Source organism: Pleurodeles waltl, chromosome 9, assembly GCF_031143425.1.
Source record: "Pleurodeles waltl isolate 20211129_DDA chromosome 9, aPleWal1.hap1.20221129, whole genome shotgun sequence".
NCBI lineage: Eukaryota > Metazoa > Chordata > Amphibia > Caudata > Salamandridae > Pleurodeles > Pleurodeles waltl.
The window spans coordinates 311777056-311800141 of record NC_090448.1 but is presented as its reverse complement, the minus strand read 5'-3'; the positions used below and the strand labels follow the sequence as shown (position 1 = coordinate 311800141).

The following is a 23086-nucleotide window of genomic DNA, read 5'->3' as shown; positions in this document are numbered from 1 at the left end:
TGATGATCCATGTGACAGAAAAAATATAAAATGCCAAAACAAACGAAACCATTAAATTCGACAAACACTTATGTAAGTCAGGTATTCAGGTGGATATATGTACAATTTATCACATAATTATGGCCCATGGCAACAGCTAAAATTACCCTTTCCCTTCAACAATGAAGTCTTCAATCCGTTTTAATAGCACAATAATACTTTCTCTTCGGGGGAGACCCTACTATGCAGTGCGTCTTCAGTTTGGTTTTGTCACACCATGAAAAGAAAGCATTCAAGATTATTGATTTTTGGGATTTCAATTTACTTGTGTGGAAAGCTTCCATCCTAGTGCCCAGTCATATTAACCAGACCACCAAAATCTTTGTTTCCTGCATCCTAAGTCTTTTTTTTGTAATCTGGACAAGGAGTTACTCAGACATCATGATTCGTTAATCCCTATTGATCTTCCATGCATATTCATTGACATTAAATCACTGCTCACAGGTTACAGGGCTGTTACCCTAAGGGAGCATGAAACCACTCTTAAGCAGCAGGAAGGCAGGCACTCAGAGTGTGGAGCAGCTGCGCACTTACTTAAAAGATTGGACATACACAGATACACCACAGGTACACAAGTCGAAGAAGTCACTCAAATGATAGGAGAGATCAGGCCACCAAAGGCAATCAGACCAACCATCTTCAGTCAAACCAGCTAAATTGCCCAAATGCAGCTGCTCTGTGTCCGCTTTCTCAATGGGATATCAGCCACTAAAGGTCACAGGAAAACCATTCGCAAATAGTCACAGTGCTCATTCACACTTCTGGAGAATAGGCAACCACCCTAATTTAGTCCATAGAGTCTCTTAATTAAATAATTACTATTCTAGTGGAGAGAATGATGTATCTTGCAAATATGGGTGCTATTCCTACTAAGGAAAACATTAACGCGTTGTTGGATGGGATCTGAATTGGAGTCTTTAAACTATAAAGAAACACAATGGAAATATCACAATCTTCAAATTTCATAGGTAGCAACACTGATATAAGGGTTTTTCATCGTTCCAAATCATTTTAGTGGTTTGGTGAAGTTCATAGACGATTTGGATTCTTCATCATAAGCTTTTCTTCATCCAGAAGATCGGAAGTCCTCGAAGGTCTCTGTATGGTGTCTCCAAAAGAGTCTGTTGAATGTTCTTTTGACTTTCTTGACTGTTGGAGTCAAGGGGACCCTCTGTGGAATTATTTGAAGTTATTCCTGATAAAACAGGGGCTTTAGAATTGTGCTGGGTTCCTGCAGGGCACAGAGAGGAAGCTGTTAAAATACTAGGTGGTAAAGGTGGTGGTGGAGGTGGGGAACTCATCGGACAGCCATATGGATTTCTGCTATTGAGAAGAGGCAGAGGCAGAGGGGGAGGTGGGGGAGGGGGTGGGTTCGCTAGGAATACTGGAGGAGGAGATGACAATATAGGTGACAATGGTGGTGGTGGGGGAGGTAGACCATTTTGGCAAACAGTAAAAGGTGTGGAAGCCAAAGATTGCAATGATGGACAACCCAGAATGCTTAAGGAGGCAGGCAGCGGTGGTGGTGGGGTTTCTATTGAGGATCTATTACTGAAACTGGGCAATGCAGAAAGAGCTGCATTAGATCCTGATTCACATGTACTAGCAGATGGCTGCCTAGAGAGTACCGCCAGAAACTCCATAGATACAAAAGAGGTCATGGCTCCTACATTCTGGACTGGCTCAGATAAGGCATACCCCAGATGGGCATAAAAGTGCTGTTTATCGTGGGTGGTTAGATGAAGCTGCCTGAAACCACGAGAACGGGCATAGCCCTCAGTGGCTTCCATTAGCTTCCATCCATGACCCTTGCCCCGGAATTGTTTGCTGATCACTACTGACTCGACAAACAGACTTTTGGGTTGGCCCAAAACTCGAGCTAGCCTAGCGTGTCCCAAGAGTTGACTCTGAACCTTTACATCCTCGTCAGAGCTTTGGGCTGCCTTTTGAGTTTTGATAAGCACTAGGCATACTGGAAAATCATCACAGGATTTCTGGAGAGAGTGCATGCGAGAGGCTTGGCTTCTTTTCCATTCTTCATTGATGAGATCAGCACAGGCTTCAATGAGATCAGGCCGCCGGTGAATAGGAACCACTGTAATGACCTCAGGAGTGGAACCCATTGCTTCACTAGGGAGAAGAAGCAGCAGAGCCTTACAAATCACATTCGAACTTCCTTCCAATGAACAACATGCATCAGGATGTAAAAAACAACTTGGGTACACACTCACATGCAAAAGCAAATGACAGGTGTTTTTTTAACTAGAGCATGGAAAGTACATCAGAGAGTGCTCTCGCGCATAAAATTAAACATAGCAACAAGCTATCTAAACGGATCATCTGTGTCAATGTAGACCATAACTATTTGTGTATCCTCTTTAATGGAAGATCTCTTTTCATTAATTAGAAACGAAAGAACTTAAACAGAAGCATATTTTCAAACTACATGTAAAACGAATTATCTGCACATCAAGTGTCCTTTCCAAGCCAGAGCATGTGGTATGCCTAATGAGGAATGTATGCAATTAGATGCGGTGCACAATGCAATAAGGATCATGAACGCTGGTCCTGCTCCTCCTGTACACACTCATCATTGCTACATGCTGGGCTGTACCTACCAGCATTCTGCAGTTACCAACATTTCACATCCCAGTTCAGTTTAGCAACGATGGCTAAGGCGTGAACCACAGACAATTGCTTATCTTCTTGCTATATAATGCTTGGTGCTCTGGTTCAGACTCGAACCTTGATAAGTATTCTAAAAGGCATTAGCCTGATGGTTATTTCCAATGACATATGTAGTTGCTGTCTTTATCTGCAGTACCTTAGATATTGAGTGAATGTATATTTCAGAAGGAAAGGAGCATCAGCCACGTCTTTACATCTTGTGGAAGGAAACGCAATATGATCCCCTTCGTTTGAGATTTCAGAAGTAGATGGTACCTAGAAAGGAGACCCTCCAACAACTAACTCATACTTTATTTTTCTGGTCTTCCTGGAAGTTCACTACCACTTAGACACAGTTTTGTCAGAGATGGCAAGGTGGCACTCGTTTCTCCTTGGGAGAGGGAAACTGAAGTGGATGTGTAACAAAAGCCACTGACCTGTAAAGTATTGTATTGAATTGAATGTGTTGGGAGTAGCTCTGCGTAAGAAGATATGCCGACCACTAAGAAGAGAAAAGTTTTTGACTTATACACATCTGTGTAGCTCAATGAGTCCAGGAATTTCCAGGGGAAGTGGTTTTCGGTTATAGGAATGGATGTTATGAGGACTCAAACTTATGCACAGGCAACCCAACAGGCAATGAAACTGGAAAATGGGAAATGTTTTTTCAAACAGATGTAATTCCTCTAACAACATTTTCTACATTAAATCTCACTCAAATTAACTTAATGAGGTATCCGCTTATTGTGAGAGAAAAGTATTTAATTCAACAATCACCGGTTGGACTCTATTAGTTTCTTTACAGTAAGTCAGGAAACTTAACCGACTTCTTATTTGCCTATGTACCATCTTTTTTCAGCTTTACAAATAACTTCTGGCAAGAGCTAAAAGTGACCCACTAACCAATTCTGTGAATTTCATTAATGTATCAGTTATGGCTACAAGGTCCGAGGAAGAGAGGTCTGATATCAGCAACAGGTTCTTTTACTGGTGCAACAAGAAACACAGGAACTAAGTGTCAGGAGCGCATCTAACACCTATATATTCATGGAGGAGGCTGGAGGTGCTGTTTTGTACAGCACAGGCTGACACATCCTGTGCAATGCCCAGATTCTGTTCCTGTACATGTGTTGCATATTGTGCTTGTATGCGCAGCCAAATACTCACAAATTGGCACATAATTGTGCAGATACGCAAAGTGTGTACTGGCTGGAGCATAAACTTAAATGCCACTGTATATTTTTTTCATTTTATGGTTAATTAAAAAAGACAGAAGGTCTTATTTAGAGTTTGGTGGATGATATACTTCAGTAGAAGGCTATAAGATATCCTGTCCACCGTATTCAAGTGCACTATATCCAGGGCCACTGAACTGATGCGATTCTGCTGCCGCTGCTTTTCCCACGTAATTATGGGCTTACGGCATATGCCACATAATCCATTTTCTGCCACATAATCTGTAGATCCTAACAAAAAAAATAATTTCAAGATCAAACGGATCAAAAGTTACTAAAAATGTGGCGACGTGTATTGCTGTGCAGCACAAAGCACTTCACAAAGGATGACTGTTCAACTTTCAATTACATATTGCTGTATTTGCGTGTTGAACTAGTACTATTAAGGTGAAATCATTGTCCAGACAGTGTTAACCTGTGTAACAATCATTGGCAAAGCCAATAGGTCTCACCTATACAGGGGCTGTTGGCTTTAGCAATGCATTTTTGCCAGGCTGTACAACAGTTTGGCTGCTGTCCAGCATGGCTAACAGTTAGTGGAATGAAGTGTTACAGAGTGGATTGGTGGGATACACTGTTGTAGAGTTGAGTAGGGGGAGTACAGTGTCGTAGAGTTGAGTGGAGGATAGTAGAGTTCAATGGTTCAGTGACAGAGAGTGTTGTGGAGTAGTGTGGGATGTAATGGGGTGGAGTGAGTTGGAGGGGAATGAAGCAGTGGGGTGGATTGGAATAGAGCAGGGTACACTGAATTGGAGTAGACTGAGTGGATTGGATGGAGTGAGTGAGATTGGAGTGGGGTGAATTGAAATGTGATGAGTTGGATTGGTCTAGGGTGATAAGATTGAAAGGAGGTGGGCGGATTGGACTGAAGTGATAGGACTAGGGTAGGGTGGACTGGATTGGGGTGCTTCTGAGTGGGGTGAATTGGAGTGGGGTGGATTAGACTGGACTGGAGTGGGGAGGATTAGAGTGGAGTGGGGTGGATTGGATTAATTTGATTGGAGTGGGGTGGACTCAGCTAGAGTGGGGTGGATTGGCCTGGAGTGGACTGTGGAGTAGCTTGCACTGGAGTTGAGTGGATGGACCGGAGTTGATTGGATTGGGCACAGTGAGGTGGAATGGACTAGAGTGGAGTGGGGTGGATTGATGTGAAGTGGGGTAGATTGGAGTGGCAGACTGGATTCAATTGGGGTGGGGAGGACTGGATTGAAGAAGGGTGTATTGGAGTGGGGGTGGATTGGGGTGGGTGGGTTGGGGGTATTGGAGTGAGGGGAATTTGACTGGAGTGGGATGGACTGGAGCGGATTGGACTGGAGTGGATTAGACTGGAGTGGATTAGACTGGAGTGGGATGGGTTGGAGTTGGGTGCATTGGAATGGAGTGGGATGGATTGGACTTGATTGGGGTGGGCTGGATTGGGGTGGATGTGAGTGGATTGAGGTGGACTGAATTGGGGTACGGTAGATAAGAGCGGAATGGATGTTTCTGCAGTGGGGTAGGACTGGGTGGATTGGAGGGAACTGGATTTGAGCATTGTGGATTGGACTGAAATGGGGTGGGGTGGGGTGAGGTGGACTGGAGGGGGTTGGATTGGATTGGGGGTAGGAGTGGGGTGGGGTGGATTGGAATGGAGTAGGTGGATTTAGTAGAGTGAATTGGATTGGTGTGGGATGGATTGGGTTAGTGTGGATCCGATTAAGGTGGTTTGGAGTGGGGTGGATTGGACAGGAGTATGGTGGATTAAGGTGGATTGTATTGGGTAGGAGTGGGGAGGGTTAAGGTGAATTGGACTGGAGTGGGATGGACAGTAGTAGATTGGATTGCAGTGGGGTAGACAGAAATGGGGTGGTGAATTGGACTTGGGGTTGATTGGAGTAGAGTGGGATAGGCTGGAGTAGAGTGAAGTAGTGTGGAGAGGGGTGGAATGGAGTAGAGTGGGGTAGATTGAAGTAGAGTGGGGTTGGATTGGAGTAGAGTGTGGTGAGTGAGGTGGAGAGGGGAGGAATGGGTTGGGTGGGTTGGATGTGGAAGGTAGATTGGAATGAGGTGGAATGCACTGGGGAAGAATGGTTTGGATTGGGGTGAGATGGATTGAGTTGGGTGAAATGAATTGACTGGGGTGAAGTGGATTGGAGTGGAGTGGAGAGGAATGGAGTGAGGTGGATTGGATTGAGTGGGGTGGACTGGATTGGGCCGGGGTGGTCAGTACTGTATGGGGTGCACTGGACTGGGGTGCAGTGAATTGGACTGGGGTGGATTGGACTGGGGTGGATTACATTGGTGTGTAATTGGGTGGACTGCATTGGAGTGGGGTGGATTAAGGTGATGTGGGATGGATTGGAGTGGGGTGCTGTAAGGAAATGCCTTCCTTGGCATTGTTACCTCCTCACCTTTTGCCTTTTGTTGATGCCAGCTATGATTGAAAGTGTGCTAGGACCCTGTTAACAAAGTCCCAGCACCAGTGTTATTTCCCTAAACTGTACCTTTGTTACCACAATTGGCACAGCCCTGGCACACAGATAAGTCCCTTGTAAATGGTACCCCTGGCACCAAGGGCCCTGTTGCCAGGGGAAGGAAGGACTCTAAGGGCTGCAGCATGTCTTATGCCACCCTGGGGACCCCTCACTCAGCACATGCACACTGCCTCACAGCATGTGTGCTGGTGGGGAGAAAATGACTAAGTCGACATGGCACTCCCCTCAGAGTGCCATGCCCACCTCTCACTGCCTGTGGCATAGGTAAGTCACTGCTCTCGCATGCCTTACAGCCCTAAGGCAGGGTGCACTATACCACAGGTGAGAGCATATGTGCATGAGCACTATGCCCCTACAGTGTCTAAGCAAAACCTTAGACATTGTAAGTGCAAGGTAGCATTAAGAGTATATGGTCTGGGAGTCTGTCAAACACTAACTCCACAGTTCCATAATGGCTACACTGAAATCTGGGAAGTTTGGTATCAAACTTCTCAGCACAATAAATGCACAATGATGTCAGTCTAGGGTTTATTGTAAAATACACCCAGAGGGCATATTAGAGATTCCCCCTGAATACCAGTCCGACTCCTAGTGCTAGGCTGACCGGTTTCTGCCAGCCTGCCACAACCAGATGAGTTTCTGGCCACATGGGGTGAGTGCCTTTGTCAGTTTGTGGCCAGGAACAAAGCCTGTACTGGGTGAAGGTGCTTCTCACCTCCCCCTGCAGGAACTGTAACACCTGGCGGTAAGCCTCAAAGGCTCATGCCTTTTGTTACAGCACCCCAGAGCATCCCAGCTAATGGAGATGCCCGCCCCTCCGGCCACTGCCCCCACTTTTGGCAGCAAGGCTGGAGGAGATAATGAGGAAAACAAGGAGGAGCCACCCACCAGTCAGGACAGCCCCTAAGGTGCCCTGAGCTGAGGTGACTCCTGCCTTTAGAAATCCTCCATTTTGAGATTAGAGGATTCCTCCAATAGGAATAGGGATGTGCCCCCCTCCCCTCAGGGAGGAGGCACAAAGAGGGTGTATCCACCCTGTAGGACAGTGGCCATTGGCTACTCCCCCCCAGACCTAAACACACACCTAAAATTAGTATTTAGGGGCGACCCTGGACCCAGGAAATCAGATTCCTGCAACCTGAAAAAGAAGAAGGACTGCTGACCTGAAAGCCCCGCAGAGACGACGGAGACACCAACTGACTTGGCCCCAGCCCTACCGGCCTGTCTCCAGACTCAAAGAACCTGCACAGCGACACATTCGACAGGGACCAGCGACCTCTGAGGACTCAGAGGACTGCCCTGAACCCGAAGGACCAAGACACTACTGACAACAGCAGCACTGATGAAAACCAGCAACAACTTAGCAACAAAGAAGCAACTTCTAAAGAACTCTCTCTTCCCGCCAGAAGCGTGAGACTTCTCTGCACCCGACGCCCCCGGCTCAAGCTCCAGAGTACTTACACAGCAGAGATGACTCCCAGGCGACTATAAAGACGTGGGTAACCGGAGTCGACCTCCACAGCGACACCTGCAGAGAGGATCCACAGGCTCCCCCTGACCGTGACTGCCCGGTAACAAGGAAACTGACGCCTGGACCAAGCACTGCACCCGCAGTCCACAGGACCGAGAGGAACCACCCACCAGTGCAGGAGTGATCAGCAGGCGTCCCTCTTCCTAGCCCAGTCGGTGGCTGGCCCGAGAAGCCCTCCTGTGCCCTGCCTGCATCGCCGAAGTGACCCCTGTTCCCCATAGGCGCCTATGTGTTTTGGGCCCTCCTTTGGCCTCTGCACCTGACCGGCCCTGTGTTGCTGGTGCAGTGACTTTGGGGTTGCCTTGAACCCCCAACGGTGGGCTGCCTATGCCCAGGAGACTGTGTAAGTGCTTTACTTACCTGAAAAACGTAACCAAACTTACCACCCCCAGGAACTGTTGATTTTTGTAGTGTCTACTTTTAAAATAGCTTATTGCCATTTTAACTAAAACTGTGTGTCGTACTGCTTTGAATCAAAGTTCTATACCTACCTGTGTGAAGTACCTTGCATTTTATGTACTTACCTCAAATCTTGTGGTTCTAAAATAAATTAAGAAAAGTTATTTTTCTATATAAAAACTATTGGCCTGGAGTTAAGTCTTTGAGTGTGTGTTCCTCATTTATTGCCTGTGTGTGCAAATCAAATGCTTAACACTACCCTCTGATAAGCCTACTGCTCGACCACACTATCACAAAATAGAGCATTAGAATTATCGAATTTTGCCACTATCAACCTCTAAGGGGAACCTTTGGACTCTGTGCACACTATCTCTCTCACTTTGAGATAGTATGTACAGAGCCAACTTCCTACAGGTGAATTAAGGTGAACTGGATTAGACCTGGGAGTATTAAAGTGTATTGGAGTGGGATGGACTGAGGTGAAGTGGGTCGATTGGAGTGGGTGGATTGGGGTAGATTGGATTGGGGTGGGCGTGAGCGGTGTGGGTTGGATTGAAATTGGTTGGATTGGAGTGGTGTGGGTTGGATTGGAGTGGGGTGTTTGGAGTGGGTTGGACTGGTGTGGAGTAGGGTGGGTTGGACTGTAGTGGGGTGGGTTGTGGTGAATTGGAATGTGGTGGATTGGCGTGGGGTAGATTGGAGTGGGATAGATTGGAGTGGGGTGGATTGGACTGGTCTGGGTTGTGGTGGAGTGGGGTGAACTGGGTGAAGTGGGGTGAACTGAGATGGAGTGGGGTGGATTGGGGTGATGTGGGCAGTTTTTTTTTAATTGGAGCAGATTGTTTGTACTGTAGTGGGGCAGATTGTTGTGTATGTTAGTGGGGCAGATTGGAGTGAAGCAGATTGCTCTGGATTTCAGTGACAGCTTGTTTTGGATTGGAGTGGGGCAGATTGTTTTGGTTTGCACTGTAACAGACTGGAGCAGGGCAGATTGTTTTGGATTGTAGTGGCAATTGTTTTTAGTCTGTAGCGGGGCAGACTGGAGTGGGGCAGACTGTTTTGAATTGGAGTGGGGCAGACGGTTTTGGACTGAAGTGAGGCAGATGTTTTTTAATAGAATGGGCAGATTGTTTTGTATTGGAGTGGGACAGATTGTTTTGGATTGGAGTGGGGCAGATTGTTTTGGAGTGGAGTGGGGTTGGTTGGAGTGGGCAGATTTAAGAAGGGTGAGGTGGACTGGATTGTAGTGGGGACGACTGGATTAGACTGGGGTAGACTGGACTGGACTGTGGCAGACTGGACTGGAGTGGGGCAGACTGTTTTGGATTGGAGTGGGGAAGACTGTTTTGGATTGGAGTGGGGCAGACTGTTTTGGTTTAGAGAAGGGTAATTCGTTTTGAATTGGAGTGGGGCAAATTGTTTTGATTGGGGCAGATTGGAATTGGGGGATTTATTTGGATTGGGGTAGAGCAGGTTGGAATGGGGAAGATTGTTTTGGAGTTTAGTGGGAAGATTGTTTTGGCTTGGAGTGGGGCAGATTATTTTAGTTTTTAATGGGACAGACTGTAGAGGGGCAGATTGCTTTGGATTGCAGTAGGGAAGATTTTTTGGATTGGATTGGGGCAAATTGGAGTGGGGCATATTGTTTTGGATTGGAGTAAGGGACTGATAGGCCCTCATTGGGACTTCGGTGGTCTTTTTGTAATACCGTCGAAGCCGCGGGCTCAGAAAGCCCACCAGTGCTAGCGATCTTAAGACCGTCTCCCGTCTCATTACGACTGATTTCGTAACTCTGCCTGAAATCGGGCAGAATTCCGACACCAGTCGTGCTGGGGGTCGACGATGAAGAGGCAGTTCCACCGCCGGCAACGCCATGCCAAAAGGACGCGTAATACGGTGTGACAGTGTCCTGATTGGGGGGTGCGCTGTCAGCAGTGGAAGTGCCGGGACCCGTCACCTCCCGCACATCCTCCTCGATGGACAAGGTAAGTGGATCGTCCGACAAGGGAGGGTGTGTGTGTGTGTGTGTGTGTGTGTGTGTTTGAATGTCGTGATTGCGGGGGGTGTTTGTGGGTGCATGTCTGCATGTGCGAGTGATTGTGGACGGGGTGAGGGGGGTGTGAGTGTTTGTGGATTGGGGTGGGGGATTGTGAGTGTTTGTGGATGGTGTTGGGGTGAGTGTTTGTCGATGGGGTTGACTGCGTGTGTGCGGTACTGAGCGATTGAGTGCGGTTGAGCGGATGGAAGGGGTGAGTGTGTGTATGCGTGTGCATGTGTATGTTAGTGGATGGGGGAAGGGAGTGAGTGTTTGTGGGAGTGGAGAGGGGAGACCGAGTGCATGTGTGTCAGTGGACGGGGAGAGCAGGGGAGTGCGTGTATGCAGTGCAGTGGGATGCGTGAATGTATGTATGCGCTGGGGGAGGGAGGAGTGAATGCATGCGTGAGTGCGGTGTTTGTGTATGTATGTTAGGGTGAATGGGGGTGTATGACGTGAGTGCGTGGTGAGTGGGCATCTGTGCGGGTATGTGAACATGTGTGCAGGAGTATCCCGGCGACAGGAATGCAGATTATTGTCGCCGCAATACAAGACAGCCTGCTTTTTCTGGTGATACTCCCAACCTACCCACTCCAATTTTACCCCTTCAATCCAAAACAATACGTCTCACTCCAATAGAGCAATCCAACACAATCTGTCCCACTCCAGTCCGCAACACTTTTCCCCACCCCAATCCAAAATAATTTGCCCCACTCCAATCCAAAACAGTCAGCCCCACTCCAACCCAAAACGATCCCTCCCACTCCAGTCCAAAACAATCTGCCTAATCCAATACAAAACTGTCTGCCCCATTCTAGTCCCCCCACTCCAGTCTAATCTGCCCCACTCAAATCCACCCCACATCCATTCAGTTTACCTTACCACAATCCACCTCACTCCAGTCTGCCCCTCCCTATTCCAGAACAATCTGCCCCACTCCAGTCCAAAACAATCTGCCCCACTCCAGTCCAAAACAAGCTGCCCCACTCCAATCGAAAACAGTCTGAAAACTCCAATCTAAAACAATATGCCCCATTCCAGTCTGCCCCACTACAATCCAAACCAATCTTCCCCACTGCAATACAAAACAATCTGCCCCACTCCAGTATGTCCCAGTACAAACCAAAACATTCTTCTCCACTCAAATCCAAAACATTATGCCCACTCCAATCCAAAACAATTAGCCCCACTCCAACCTGCCCCAATCCAAAACAGTCTGCCCCAGTTTGCCCCACTCCAGTCCAATCCACCTAACCCCAGTCCACCCCACTCCAATCCACTCCACCTCAATCCACCCTACTCCAGTCGGCCACACTCCAATCTAAAACCCTCTGCCCCACTCCAATTCAAAACATTCTGCCCTACTCCATTTCAAAACAGTCTTCCCCACTTCAAACCATAACCATCTTCCTCACTCCAATCCAAAACAATGTGCCCCACTCCAGTCTGCCACAATCCAGCCCGAATAATTTGCTCCACTACAATCCAAAACAATCTGCTCTGCTCCAATCTGTCCCAGTACAAACCAAAGCAATTAGATCCACTCCAACCGGTCCCACTCCAGTCCAAAACAATCTGCCACTGCAATCCAAAGCAATCCATCCCACTCCAATGTGCCCCACTCCAAGACAAATCAGTTAGCCTCACTCCAATTCAAAAGAATCTGTCCCACTCTAATCCAAAACAGTCGGTCCACTCCAATCCAAAGCAGTGTACCCACTCCAATCTGCCCCACACCTATCCACAACAATCAGCTCCACCCCAGTCCAGTCCAAAACAATCTGCCCTACTCCAATACAAAAAATCTGCCCCACTTCAATCTGCCCCACTCCAATTCAAAACATTCTGCCTACTCCAATCCAAAACAGTCTGCCCCACTCCACTCCAATCCAATCCGCCCTACTCCGCTCCACTCCAGTTCAGTTCACCTCACCACACTCCACCACTCTACAGTCTGCCCCCCTCTAATCCAAAACAATCTGCCCCACTTCAGTCTACCCCAAATCAAGCCAAAACTATGGCCCTCACTACGAGTCTGGCGGTTTTAAGATCACAAGTCTTACCACCCACAGGTCAGTGGTGAAGACCGCCAAATTACGAATTTGCGGTCCTCCGGTCTGGAGTTGAACACCTCTGGGGTGTGGAGGTGTGGTGTGGAGTGGTGTGGATTGCACTGGAGTGTAGTGTAGCGGATTACAGTAGAGTGTGGCCAATTGGACTGAAGTGTGGCAGATTGGACTTGAGTGTGGTTGACTGGACTGGCGTGTGGCAGATTAGACTAGAGTGGGGCCGATCAGAGGGAAGTGTGCCAGACTGGAGTGGGGCAGATTGTTTTGGAGTGGGCAAATTGTTTTGAATTGGGGTGGGGCACAATGAAGCGGGCACATGGTTTAGGGTTGAATTGGTGCAGATTGTTTTGTACTGGAGTGGGGTAGATTGGGGTGGGGCAGATTGTGGGACACGTTGAAGTGGGGAAGATTGTTTTAGATTGGATTGGGGCTGATTTTTCTGGATTGGAGAGGGGCAGACTGTTTTGGATTGCTGTATTGGAGTGGGGACGTTTTTTTTTATTGGAGTGGGGCAGACTGGAGTGTGGTGGACAGAAATGGATTGGGGTGAGTGGTTTGGATTGGAGTTGGGGGAGCTGGATTGGAGTAGGGCGGATTGGGGCGTACTGCATGATTATATGTTAAACTATCATTTTTAAAATTACATACAAGAAAGAAACAATGTTGCATTCCAATATTTAGAACAAGACATTTTTTTAGGACAGCGCCCATGAGCAAAAACAAAACATGAGTGCAAAGTGAGAAAAGAAGATTTGGCAAAATAAAATAAAAAGTTAACTGTAGAAGATACCACTTCGCAATTTTGTTTGTCCTCCTTGGCACGTTTTTGCTAGTCATGTGGTCTTCAGTTTGCAGGGTACTAGAAGTTAAAAGAAGAAAATAGACCTCAATCACATCAGGAGCAGCGGACGGCACTGATTAAGTTGAATTAATCAGTGCTTGGTCCCTACTCCATGGATGAGAACGGAAATGATGATGTGCTTCCAGTGACGATTTATAAGGCTGTAAAGAGTGCCATGCAAGCCAACAAATGGTAAGCCACAGGTGGGCCCCAAGCCCTTTTCTAACTACAACAGTGTCTTGCTAGCGATATGCATGCGCTAGTGCACGGTATTGGAGGCTTGACCCTAAAAATGACAAAATAATGAAATATTATCATAAAAAGTGCCACATTATAATGCATAATTTGCATTTTCTTGCCACATAATTCAGTAAACAATGCTGTATAATTTGGTCCTACCTTGCAGCATAATTCCAGTGGCCCCCAACAATAGCCTAAGGCAATTATAATACGGCAGCCAAGATGTCAGCAATAATTGTGACAGACCATTCCCTCCGCCAAACTGTAAATAAGGCACGCAGTTCTTTTGCTGTGGCTGTACATGTGTTGGTAAACAGACCAGCGTTAGTAATTCTTTTTAACCCCTTCTGTGCCGAGGACGTAGTGGTTACGTCCTTCGGCACAGTGCTGCTGTGCCGAGGACGTAACCACTACGTCCTCGGCACACAGCCCAGAGGGAGCGCTCTCGCTCCCTCTGTGTGCTTCCCCCCACCCCCCAAAGTCAGGGATGGAAGGGGAAGCCCTTCCCCTTCCACCCCCCACCCCCCCATAATGACGTCAGCGCGGGATCGCGCGCTGACTTCATTATGGGGATATCGCCACACAGGAAACCATTTGCTTCCTGTGCGGCGTTGAGAGAAGAAGTGAGTTCCTCTTCCCGGTGGGTGGGGGGTTTCGGCTAAAGAGGCACCGGGGGAAAGGAAAGGCTTTTCCTTTCCCCCGGTGTCTCTTTGAGCATTCCTGCTGCCCGATCGCATTGCGATCGGGCAGCAGGAATGCCCACTAGACACCAGAGATTTTATTTGTCTGTATTTATGTACTCTGTCTGGCACGCGGGAGCGGCCCCTTGAGCAAGGGTCGCTCCCCTTTAGGGGGCAATCATTTACGGTCATTTCTGCCCACCTTGGGGGCAGATTGGCCTACTTTTTAGCCAGATCTGCCCCCAAGGGGGGCAGAAAACACTAGATCACCAGGGCTTTTTATTTTTATGTGTATTTATGTGGGGGGGGTGCCCCCTTGGGCAAGGGGCGTCCCCCCCAAGGGGGCAGAGAACTGTTGGCCTTTTCTGCCCCCCTTGGGGGCAGATCGGCCTATTTTTTTTTAGGTCCATCTGCCCCCAAGGGGGGCAGAAGCCACTTAGGCACCAGGGATTGTGTGTGTAGTGGATGGGGGGGGCGCCCCCTTGGGCAAGGGTCGCTCCCCTTTGGGGGGCATGTCTTTTAGGGCCATTTCTGCACCCCTTGGAGACAGATCAGCCTATTATTTTTAGGCTGATCTGCTCCCAAGGGGGGCAGAAACCACTAGAACGCCAGGGATTTTTTGTATTTGTTTATTTTTGTGGGGGGGCGTCCCCTTGGTCACGGGGCGCCCCCCCAAGGGGGGCATTGACCTGTTGGCCATTTCTGCACCCCCTGGGGGCAGATGGGCCTATTTTGTTAGGCCCACCTGCCCCCAAGGGGGGCAGAAGCCACTTAGACACCAGGGATAGTGTGTGTGTGTGTGTGTGTTAGTGGATGGGGGGGGGCCTTGGGCAAGGGTCGCCCCCCACTTTGGGGGCACATGTACCCAGGCCATTTCTGCACCACTTGGAGACAGATCAGCCTATTATTTTTAGGCTGATCTGCCCCCAAAGGGGGCAGAAACCACTAGAACGCCAGGGATTTTTTTTATTTGTTTATTTTTGTGGGGGGGCGTCCCCTTGGTCACGGGGCGCCCCCCCAAGGGGGGCATTGACCTGTTGGCCATTTCTGCACCCCCTGGGGGCAGATGGGCCTATTTTTTTAGGACCACCTGCCCCCAAGGGGGGCAGAAGCCACTTAGACACCAGGGATAGTGTGTGTGTGTGTGTGTGTGTTAGTGGATAGGGGGGGGGCCTTGGGCAAGGGTCATCCCCCACTTTGGGGGCACATATACCCAGGCCATTTCTGCACCACTTGGAGACAGATCAGCCTATTATTTTTAGGCTGATATGCCCCCAAGGGGGGCAGAAACCACTAGAACGCCAGGGATTTTTTATATATTTTTTTTTTTTGGGGGGGGGGGCGTCCCCTTGGTCACAGGGCGCCCCCCCAAGGGGGGCATTGACCTGTTGGCCATTTCTGCACCCCCTGGGGGCAGATGGGCCTATTTTTGTAGGCCCACCTGCCCCCAAGGGGGGCAGAAGCCACTTAGACACCAGGGATAGTGTGTGTGTGTGTTAGTGGATGGGGGGGGCCTTGGGCAAGGGTCGCCCCCCACTTTGGGGGCACATGTACCCAGGCCATTTCTGCACCCCTTGGAGACAGATCAGCCTATTATTTTTAGGTTGATGGCAGAAACCACTAGAACGCCAGGGATTTTTAGTATTTGTTTATTTTTGTGAGGGGGCGTCCCCTTGGTCACGGGACGCCCCCCCAATGGGGGCATTGACCTGTTGGCCATTTCTGCACCCCCTGGGGGCAGATGGGCCTATTTTCTTAGGCCCACCTGCCCCCAAGGGGGGCAGAAGCCACTTAGGCACCAGGGATAGTGTTGTGTGTGTTTTTTTGTGTTTTTTTGTTTGAGGGCTGTCCCCTTTGGCAAGGGTCGCTCTCCATGGGGACACACTACTAAAGGTATTTTCTGGCTTCCTTGGGGCAGACAGGCCTATTTTTTTAGTAGGCCCATCTGCCCCTATGGCAGAATCCACTTATGCACCAATTTCTAAATGTTTGATGGTGGGGTGTTTGTCAACTGAAGAAGTCTTTGCATTTGTGATAAAAAATGTTTTCCTCCTTTTTGTTCTAGTTCAAAGCTTTTGCTTTATTTGCTGTGGCTCCTTGCGGTTTTGGCGGTGGTTGACCTGCAGTTTGCACAGTTGCATGTTTTAGGTAAGTAAAAACTATTTCCTCCAAAGGAGTATTGTTGCCATGCATGAATGACATGTTTGTAGGGGGTGTACTAAATGCAGGATTGTGTGTGAAATTGTCCTTAGGTTTGTGCACAATGATATTTGTTTTGTCTTATTTCTAATTTGCCTTTCTTTCTTTATTTTTAGTGGGATATCATTGGTGGTTGCTGTGTAGTTGCTGGTGAATCAACCTTTTTCAGGCAAGTGAGCAGAATAGTTTTTGAGTTTATAACTCTTACTAACAAAGCTACACTTTGTTACTTGTCTTACACAGTGCTGGTTGTTGGTGGTGAATTTGTCCAGTTAATTTTAGCAGGAGAGATCATGGCTAGCCGCAGGATGACCGCTCAGCTGGTGGTTGGTATGCTTTTTGAGTCACAGTCTGATCATGACTATGAGACGGACTCTGCATCTGAGGCAGAGGAGGAAGTCAGAGATTCTGGCAGTGATGTTTCTGTTGGAGGGGAATCTTCTGATGATGAAGCCACACTCAGTGCAGATGAAGGGCCTGTTTTAGAGGAGGACATTGATGTGCCAATAGTGCAGCAACCTGGGGCTGAAAGGTTTCCCGTTATAAGACCTGATGTCTGGGTTGCCCCAAACATGGAGCAGCCAGAGTTGCCTGCCTTTACTGGTCTCCCGGGGTGTAACGCCAATACAGAGAACTTTTTGCCTATCAATTTCTTTGAGTTATTCATGGATGATATGTTTTTGGAAGAGATTGTTGAGCAGACTAATTTGTATGCGGAGCAGCATTTGAGGGACAACGCTGCTAGACTTAGGCCACACTCTAGAGCTGCCCAGTGGATTCCCACAAATTTTGAGGAGATAAAAAAGTTTTTGGGTTTGACTTTTTTGATGGGGTTGATAAGGAAGCCGTCACTGGCTTCTTATTGGTCTACTAGTCCCTTGATGGCAACAGCTATATTTCCAGCGACCATGAGTCGTAATCGGTATTTGCTTCTTCTTAGGATGCTGCATTTTGTTGACAATGCATTAGCCTTGCCACAAGACCACCCAGATTCTGACCGTCTTTTTAAGATTAGGCCTGTCCTTGATCATTTTGTAGATCGGTTTTCGGAGGTCTATGTTCCAGGCAAAGAGTTAAGTGTTGGCGAGTCTTTGGTCCTCTTCAAGGGTCGTTTGGTTTTTAGGCAGTACATTCCTAGCAAAAGGGCACGATATGGAATTAAATTGTATATGCTGTCTGAAAGTAGGACAGGATATGTGTATAGTTTCCGTGTGTACACTGGTAGGGATTCCAATATTGACCCCCCTGGTTGTCCTCCCACTTTTGGAGTTACTGAGAAAATTGTGTGGGATCTTGGTAGACGACTGTTCAACAAAGGTCACCATTTGTATGTAGATAACTTCTACACTGGTGTGCAGTTGTTCAAGGAATTGTTTAGAGTGGACACAGTTGCTTGTGGCACAATCCGTTCTAACCGGAAAGGCTATCCAAGGGAGCTTGTCTGTAAAAAACTTGAGAGGGGACAGTGCTGTGCCTTGCGGAACGAGGAGCTGCTAGCTTTGAAATTTTCAGACAAGAGGGATGTCTACATGCTAAGTACCATCCATGATGAGAGTACTTCCCCTGTGACTGTTTGGGGCCAGGTTGCTGAAGTGCGCAAACCTGTGTGCATTTTAGATTATAATAAGCACATGGGAGGTGTAGATAGAGTTGACCAGAGGTTGGAACCTTATACTGCTATTCGTAAGTCTTACGTTTGGTATAAGAAGTTAGCACTTCACCTCTTCCACTTAGCAACCTTCAATGCTTTTATTGTGTTTAGGGATAGGTCTCCAGAGTCAAAGATGACATTTGTGAAATTTCAGGAGTCAGTGATACAGAGCCTTATTGTGGTTGAACAGGCCAGAGTTCCTAGAGAAGCAGTGGTGGAGGATGTGGCTAGATTGAAAGATCGCCACTTTGCTGAGCACATTCCTCCCACACCCAAAAAAGACTTTCCAGCTAAGAAATGTAGAGTGTGTTTTCGAAGAGGTATCCGGAGGGAGACTCGAATGTACTGCCCAGATTGTCCTTCAAAGCCTGGGCTGTGTGTCGGTGGTTGTTTTAAGAATTAACACACCCAGAAGAATTTCTGGGAACAACCATGAGTGTAAACTCATGTCTGTTTTGTATTTTCATGTGTTTAGTTTCATGGTTAGCATTTCTGTCATGTTCTTAGTTAGAGCTTTTGTGTTCGTAGTTTTGTAATTCTTTCTACTTAGTTAGGGGTTCCTCTGTTTAAAAAAAAAAAAAAATATGCCATTGTGTGTGGAGTGGGGCTTGGCTCAGAGTGTACATATTGACTTGCTGTTGGCTACTGCAACACACTGCCAGCCAAACACCAGTCCACACACTCCCATCAGCTGGTGTGATTGTTGTATCAGGCATGTGGGCGTATGTAAGTGATGGGCCCTTGAGTGGCGCTGTCTGTCGATGTGAGTGTTGTAATGTGCTGGGCCCGTGGCTGGCGGTGTGAATGGCCTTGTGTGTGTCATGTATGAAAGTTGTGTGAATGGACTGTAAAGCGGTTGGTGCCTTGTCGCGGCTTTACAGCTCACGAGCTGTGTCTCATTGGTTCAGTTTTTTGCCTTTCAGTTACTAACAGTGCATTTCATTTTTGTGAAAGCTCTTGTTAGTAAAATTTGATCCACTGAACCATCACTCACCCTCGTGCCAAATCCAACCAGTATGTGTGGTAAAAATGACAAAACCTTCTCCGCTGTAATCAGGCGTCGCAGCACACCTGTGACACGCTAGGTGCCTCAGGTGGGACCCCGATGATGAAGCATGCCACCAACTTGGTTGGTGGGTGAGGGGTCTTTTTCACATAATCTAAGTGTGTTTCTTTTCAAAATTTTAGTGTTTGGCACATCACGGACGTATGTGGGCACATCAAGACGATATATTACAAAACTACCTGTGTTTGGGGGGGAGAGGGCACCTATGTTTTTGGTCCTGTGTGCGGCCTTCATCTAGGGAAACCTACCAAACCCAGACATTTTTTAAAACTAGACACCCCAAGGAGTCCAGGGAGGTGTGGCTTGCGTGGATCCCCCAACATTTTCTTACCCAGACTCCTCTGTAAACCTCAAAATTTGCTTGAAAAAGCATATTTTCCTGACTTTTCCTCGTAGGATCACCACTCCAGCACAAAATTCCTACTCCCCAGTGTTCCCCTCAGTCTCCCAAGTAAAATGACACGTCACTTATGTGGGTCCCCAAAGCAGAGTCAGTCTAAAGATGTATAAAAGAATATGTCCTTATAAACTCGCTGTGTTATCCCCTCTATCTCTACGAGTTTTGGGCCTTATTCTGTTGCAGGCACCTGGCCCACCCACACAAGTGAGGTATCATTTTTATCGGGAGACTTGGGGGAACGCTGGGTGGAAGGAAATTTGTGGCTCCACTCAGATTCCAGAACTTTCTGTCACCGAAATGTGTGGAAAATGCGTTTTTTTTAGCCAAAATTTGAGGTTTGCAAAGGATTCTGGGTAACAGAACCTGGTCAGAGCCCCGCAAGTCACCCCATCTTGGATTCCCCTAGGTCTCTAGTTTTCAAAAATGCACAGGTTTGGTAGGTTTCCCTAGGTGCTGGCTGAGCTAGGGGCCACAATCTACAGGTAGGCACTGTTTTCAATGAAAAAATGTGATGTGTCCACGTTGTGTTTTGGGGCGTCTCCTGTCGCGGGCGCTAAGCCTACCCGCACAAGTGAGGTATCATTTTTATCGGGAGACGTGGGGGAATGCTGGGTGGAAGGAAATTTGTGGCTCCTCTCAGATTCCAGAACTTTCTGCCACAGAAATGTGAGGAACATGTGTTTTTTTAGCCAAATTTTGAGGTTTGCAAAGGATTCTGGGTAACAGAACCTGGTCCGAGCCACACAAGTCACCCCATCTTGGATTCCCCTAGGTCTCTAGTTTTCAGAAATTCACATGTTTGGTAGGTTTCCCTAGGTGGCGGCTGAGCTACAGGCCAAAATCTACAGGTAGGCACTTTGCAAAAAACACCTCTGTTTTCCTTCAAAAATTTGGATGTGTCCACGTTGCGCTTTGGGGCGTTTCCTGTCGCGGGCGCTAGGCCTACCCACACAAGTGAGGTATCATTTTTATCGGGAGACGTGGGGGAACGCTGGGTGGAAGGAAATTTGTGGCTCCTCTCAGATTCCAGAACTTTCTGCCACAGAAATGTGAGGAACATGTGTTTTTTTAGCCAAATGTTGAGGTTTGCAAAGGATTCTGGGTAAGAGAACCTGGTCCGAGCCACACAAGTCACCCCATCTTGGATTCCCCTAGGTCTCTAGTTTTCAGAAATGCACAGTTTTGGTAGGTTTCCCTAGGTGGCGGCTGAGCTACAGGCCAAAATCTACAGGTAGGCACTTTGCAAAAAACACCTCTGTTTTCCTTCAAAAATTTGGATGTGTACACGTTGCGCTTTGGGGTGTTTCCTGTCGAGGGCGCTAGGCCTACCCACACAAGTGAGGTATCATTTTTATCGGGAGACGTGGGGGAACGCTGGGTGGAAGGAAATTTGTGGCTCCTCTCAGATTCCAGAACTTTCTGCCACAGAAATGTGAGGAACATGTGTTTTTTTAGCCAAATTTTGAGGTTTGCAAAGGATTCTGGGTAACAGAACCTGGTCCGAGCCACACAAGTCACCCCATCTTGGATTCCCCTAGGTCTCTAGTTTTCAGAAATGCACAGGTTTGGTAGGTTTCCCTAGGTGGCGGCTGAGCTACAGGCCAAAATCTACAGGTAGGCACTTTGCAAAAAACACCTCTGTTTTCCTTCAAAAATTTGGATGTGTCCATGTTGCGCTTTGGGGCGTTTCCTGTCGCGGGCGCTAGGCCTACCCACACAAGTGAGGTATCATTTTTATCGGGAGACGTGGGGGAACGCTGGGTGGAAGGACATTTGTGGCTCCTCTCAGATTCCAGAACTTTCTGCCACAGAAATGTGAGGAACATGTGTTTTTTTAGCCAAATTTTGAGGTTTGCAAAGGATTCTGGGTAACAGAACCTGGTCCGAGCCACACAAGTCACCCCATTTTGGATTCCCCTAGGTCTTTAGTTGTCAGAAATGCACAGGTTTAGTAGGTTTCCCTAGGTGGCAGCTGAGCTACAGGCCAAAATCTACAGGTAGGCACTTTGCAAAAAACACCTCTGTTTTCCTTCAAAAATTTGGATGTGTCCACGTTGCGCTTTGGGGCGTTTCCTGTCGAGGGCGCTAGGCCTACCCACACAAGTGAGGTATCATTTTTATCAGGAGACGTGGGGGAACGCTGGGTGGAAGGAAATTTGTGGCTCCTCTCAGATTCCAGAACTTTCTGCCACAGAAATGTGAGGAACATGTGTTTTTTTAGCCAAATTTTGAGGTTTGCAAAGGATTCTGGGTAACAGAACCTGGTCCGAGCCAAACAAGTCACCCCATCTTGGATTCCCCTAGGTCTCTAGTTTTCAGAAATTCACAGGTTTGGTAGGTTTCCCTAGGTGGCGGCTGAGCTACAGGCCAAAATCTACAGGTAGGCACTTTGCTAAAAACAGCTCTGTTTTCTGTGATGTGTCCACGTTGTGTTTTAGGGCATATCCTGTCGCGGGCGCTAGGCCTACCCACACAAGTGAGGTATCATTTTTATCGGGAGACTTGGGGGAACATAGAATAGCAAAACAAGTGTTATTGCCCCTTGTCTTTCTCTACATTTTTCCCTTCCAAATGTAAGATAGTGTGTAAAAAAGACATCTATTTGAGAAATGCCCTGTAATTCACATGCTAGTATGGGCACCCCGGAATTCAGAGATGTGCAAATAACCACTGCTTCTCAACACCTTATCTTGTGCCCATTTTGGAAATACAAAGGTTTTCTTGATAGCTATTTTTTACTCTTTATATTTCAGCAAATTAATTGCTGTATACCCGGCATAGAATGAAAACCCACTGCAGGGTGCAGGTCATTTATTGGCTCTGGGTACCTAGAGTTCTTGATGAACCTACAAGCCCTATATATCCCCGCAACCAGAAGAGTCCAGCAGACGTAACGGTATATTGCTTTCGATAATCTGACATTGCAGGAAAAAGTTACAGAGTAAAACGTAGAGAACAATTGATGTTTTTTTCACCTCAATTTCAATATTTTTCTTTTTCAGTTGTTATTTTCTGTAGGAAACCCTTGTAGGATCTACACAAATTACCCCTTGCTGAATTCAGAATTTTGTCTAATTTTCAGAAATGTTGCGGTTTCTGGGATCCAGCATTGGTTTCATGCCCATTTCTGTCACTGACTGGAAGGAGGCTGAAAGCACAAAAAATCGTAAAAAGGGGGTATGTCCCAGTAAAATGCCAAAATTGTGTTGAAAAATTGGGTTTTCTGATTCAAGTCTGCCTGTTCCTGAAAGCTGGGAAGCTGGTGATTTTAGCACCGCAAACCCTTTGTTGATGCCCTTTTCAGGGAAAAAACCACAAGCCTTCTTCTGCAGCCCCTTTTTCCCATTTTTTTGAAAAAAACGAAATTTTCAATGTATTTTGGCTCATTTCTTGGCCTCCTTCTGGAGAACCCACAAAGTCTGGGTACCTCTAGAATCCCTAGGATGTTGGAAAAAAAGGACGCAAATTTGGCGTGGGTAGCTTATGTGAACAAAAAGTTATTAGGGCCTAAGCGCGAACTGCTCCAAATAGCCAAAAAAAGGCTCAGCACAGGAGGGGGA

General features: G+C 47.5%; 2 protein-coding genes across 3 annotated transcripts in view; both read right to left on the bottom strand.

The window, feature by feature from the left end:
• HYAL3 (hyaluronidase 3) overlaps positions 1-23086 on the bottom strand; it is a 97924-nt gene that overhangs the window by 46712 nt on the left and 28126 nt on the right. The window lies entirely within an intron of this gene.
• The window catches only part of NAA80 (N-alpha-acetyltransferase 80, NatH catalytic subunit), a 51475-nt gene continuing 28673 nt past the window's right edge, over positions 285-23086 (bottom strand). Inside the window, exon 2 of the mRNA XM_069206811.1 lies at positions 285-2169. Coding sequence (XP_069062912.1) covers positions 1092-2162 — 1071 coding nt within the window. The 5' untranslated portion in view covers positions 2163-2169 and the 3' untranslated portion in view covers positions 285-1091. The remainder of the gene's footprint in view (positions 2170-23086) is intronic.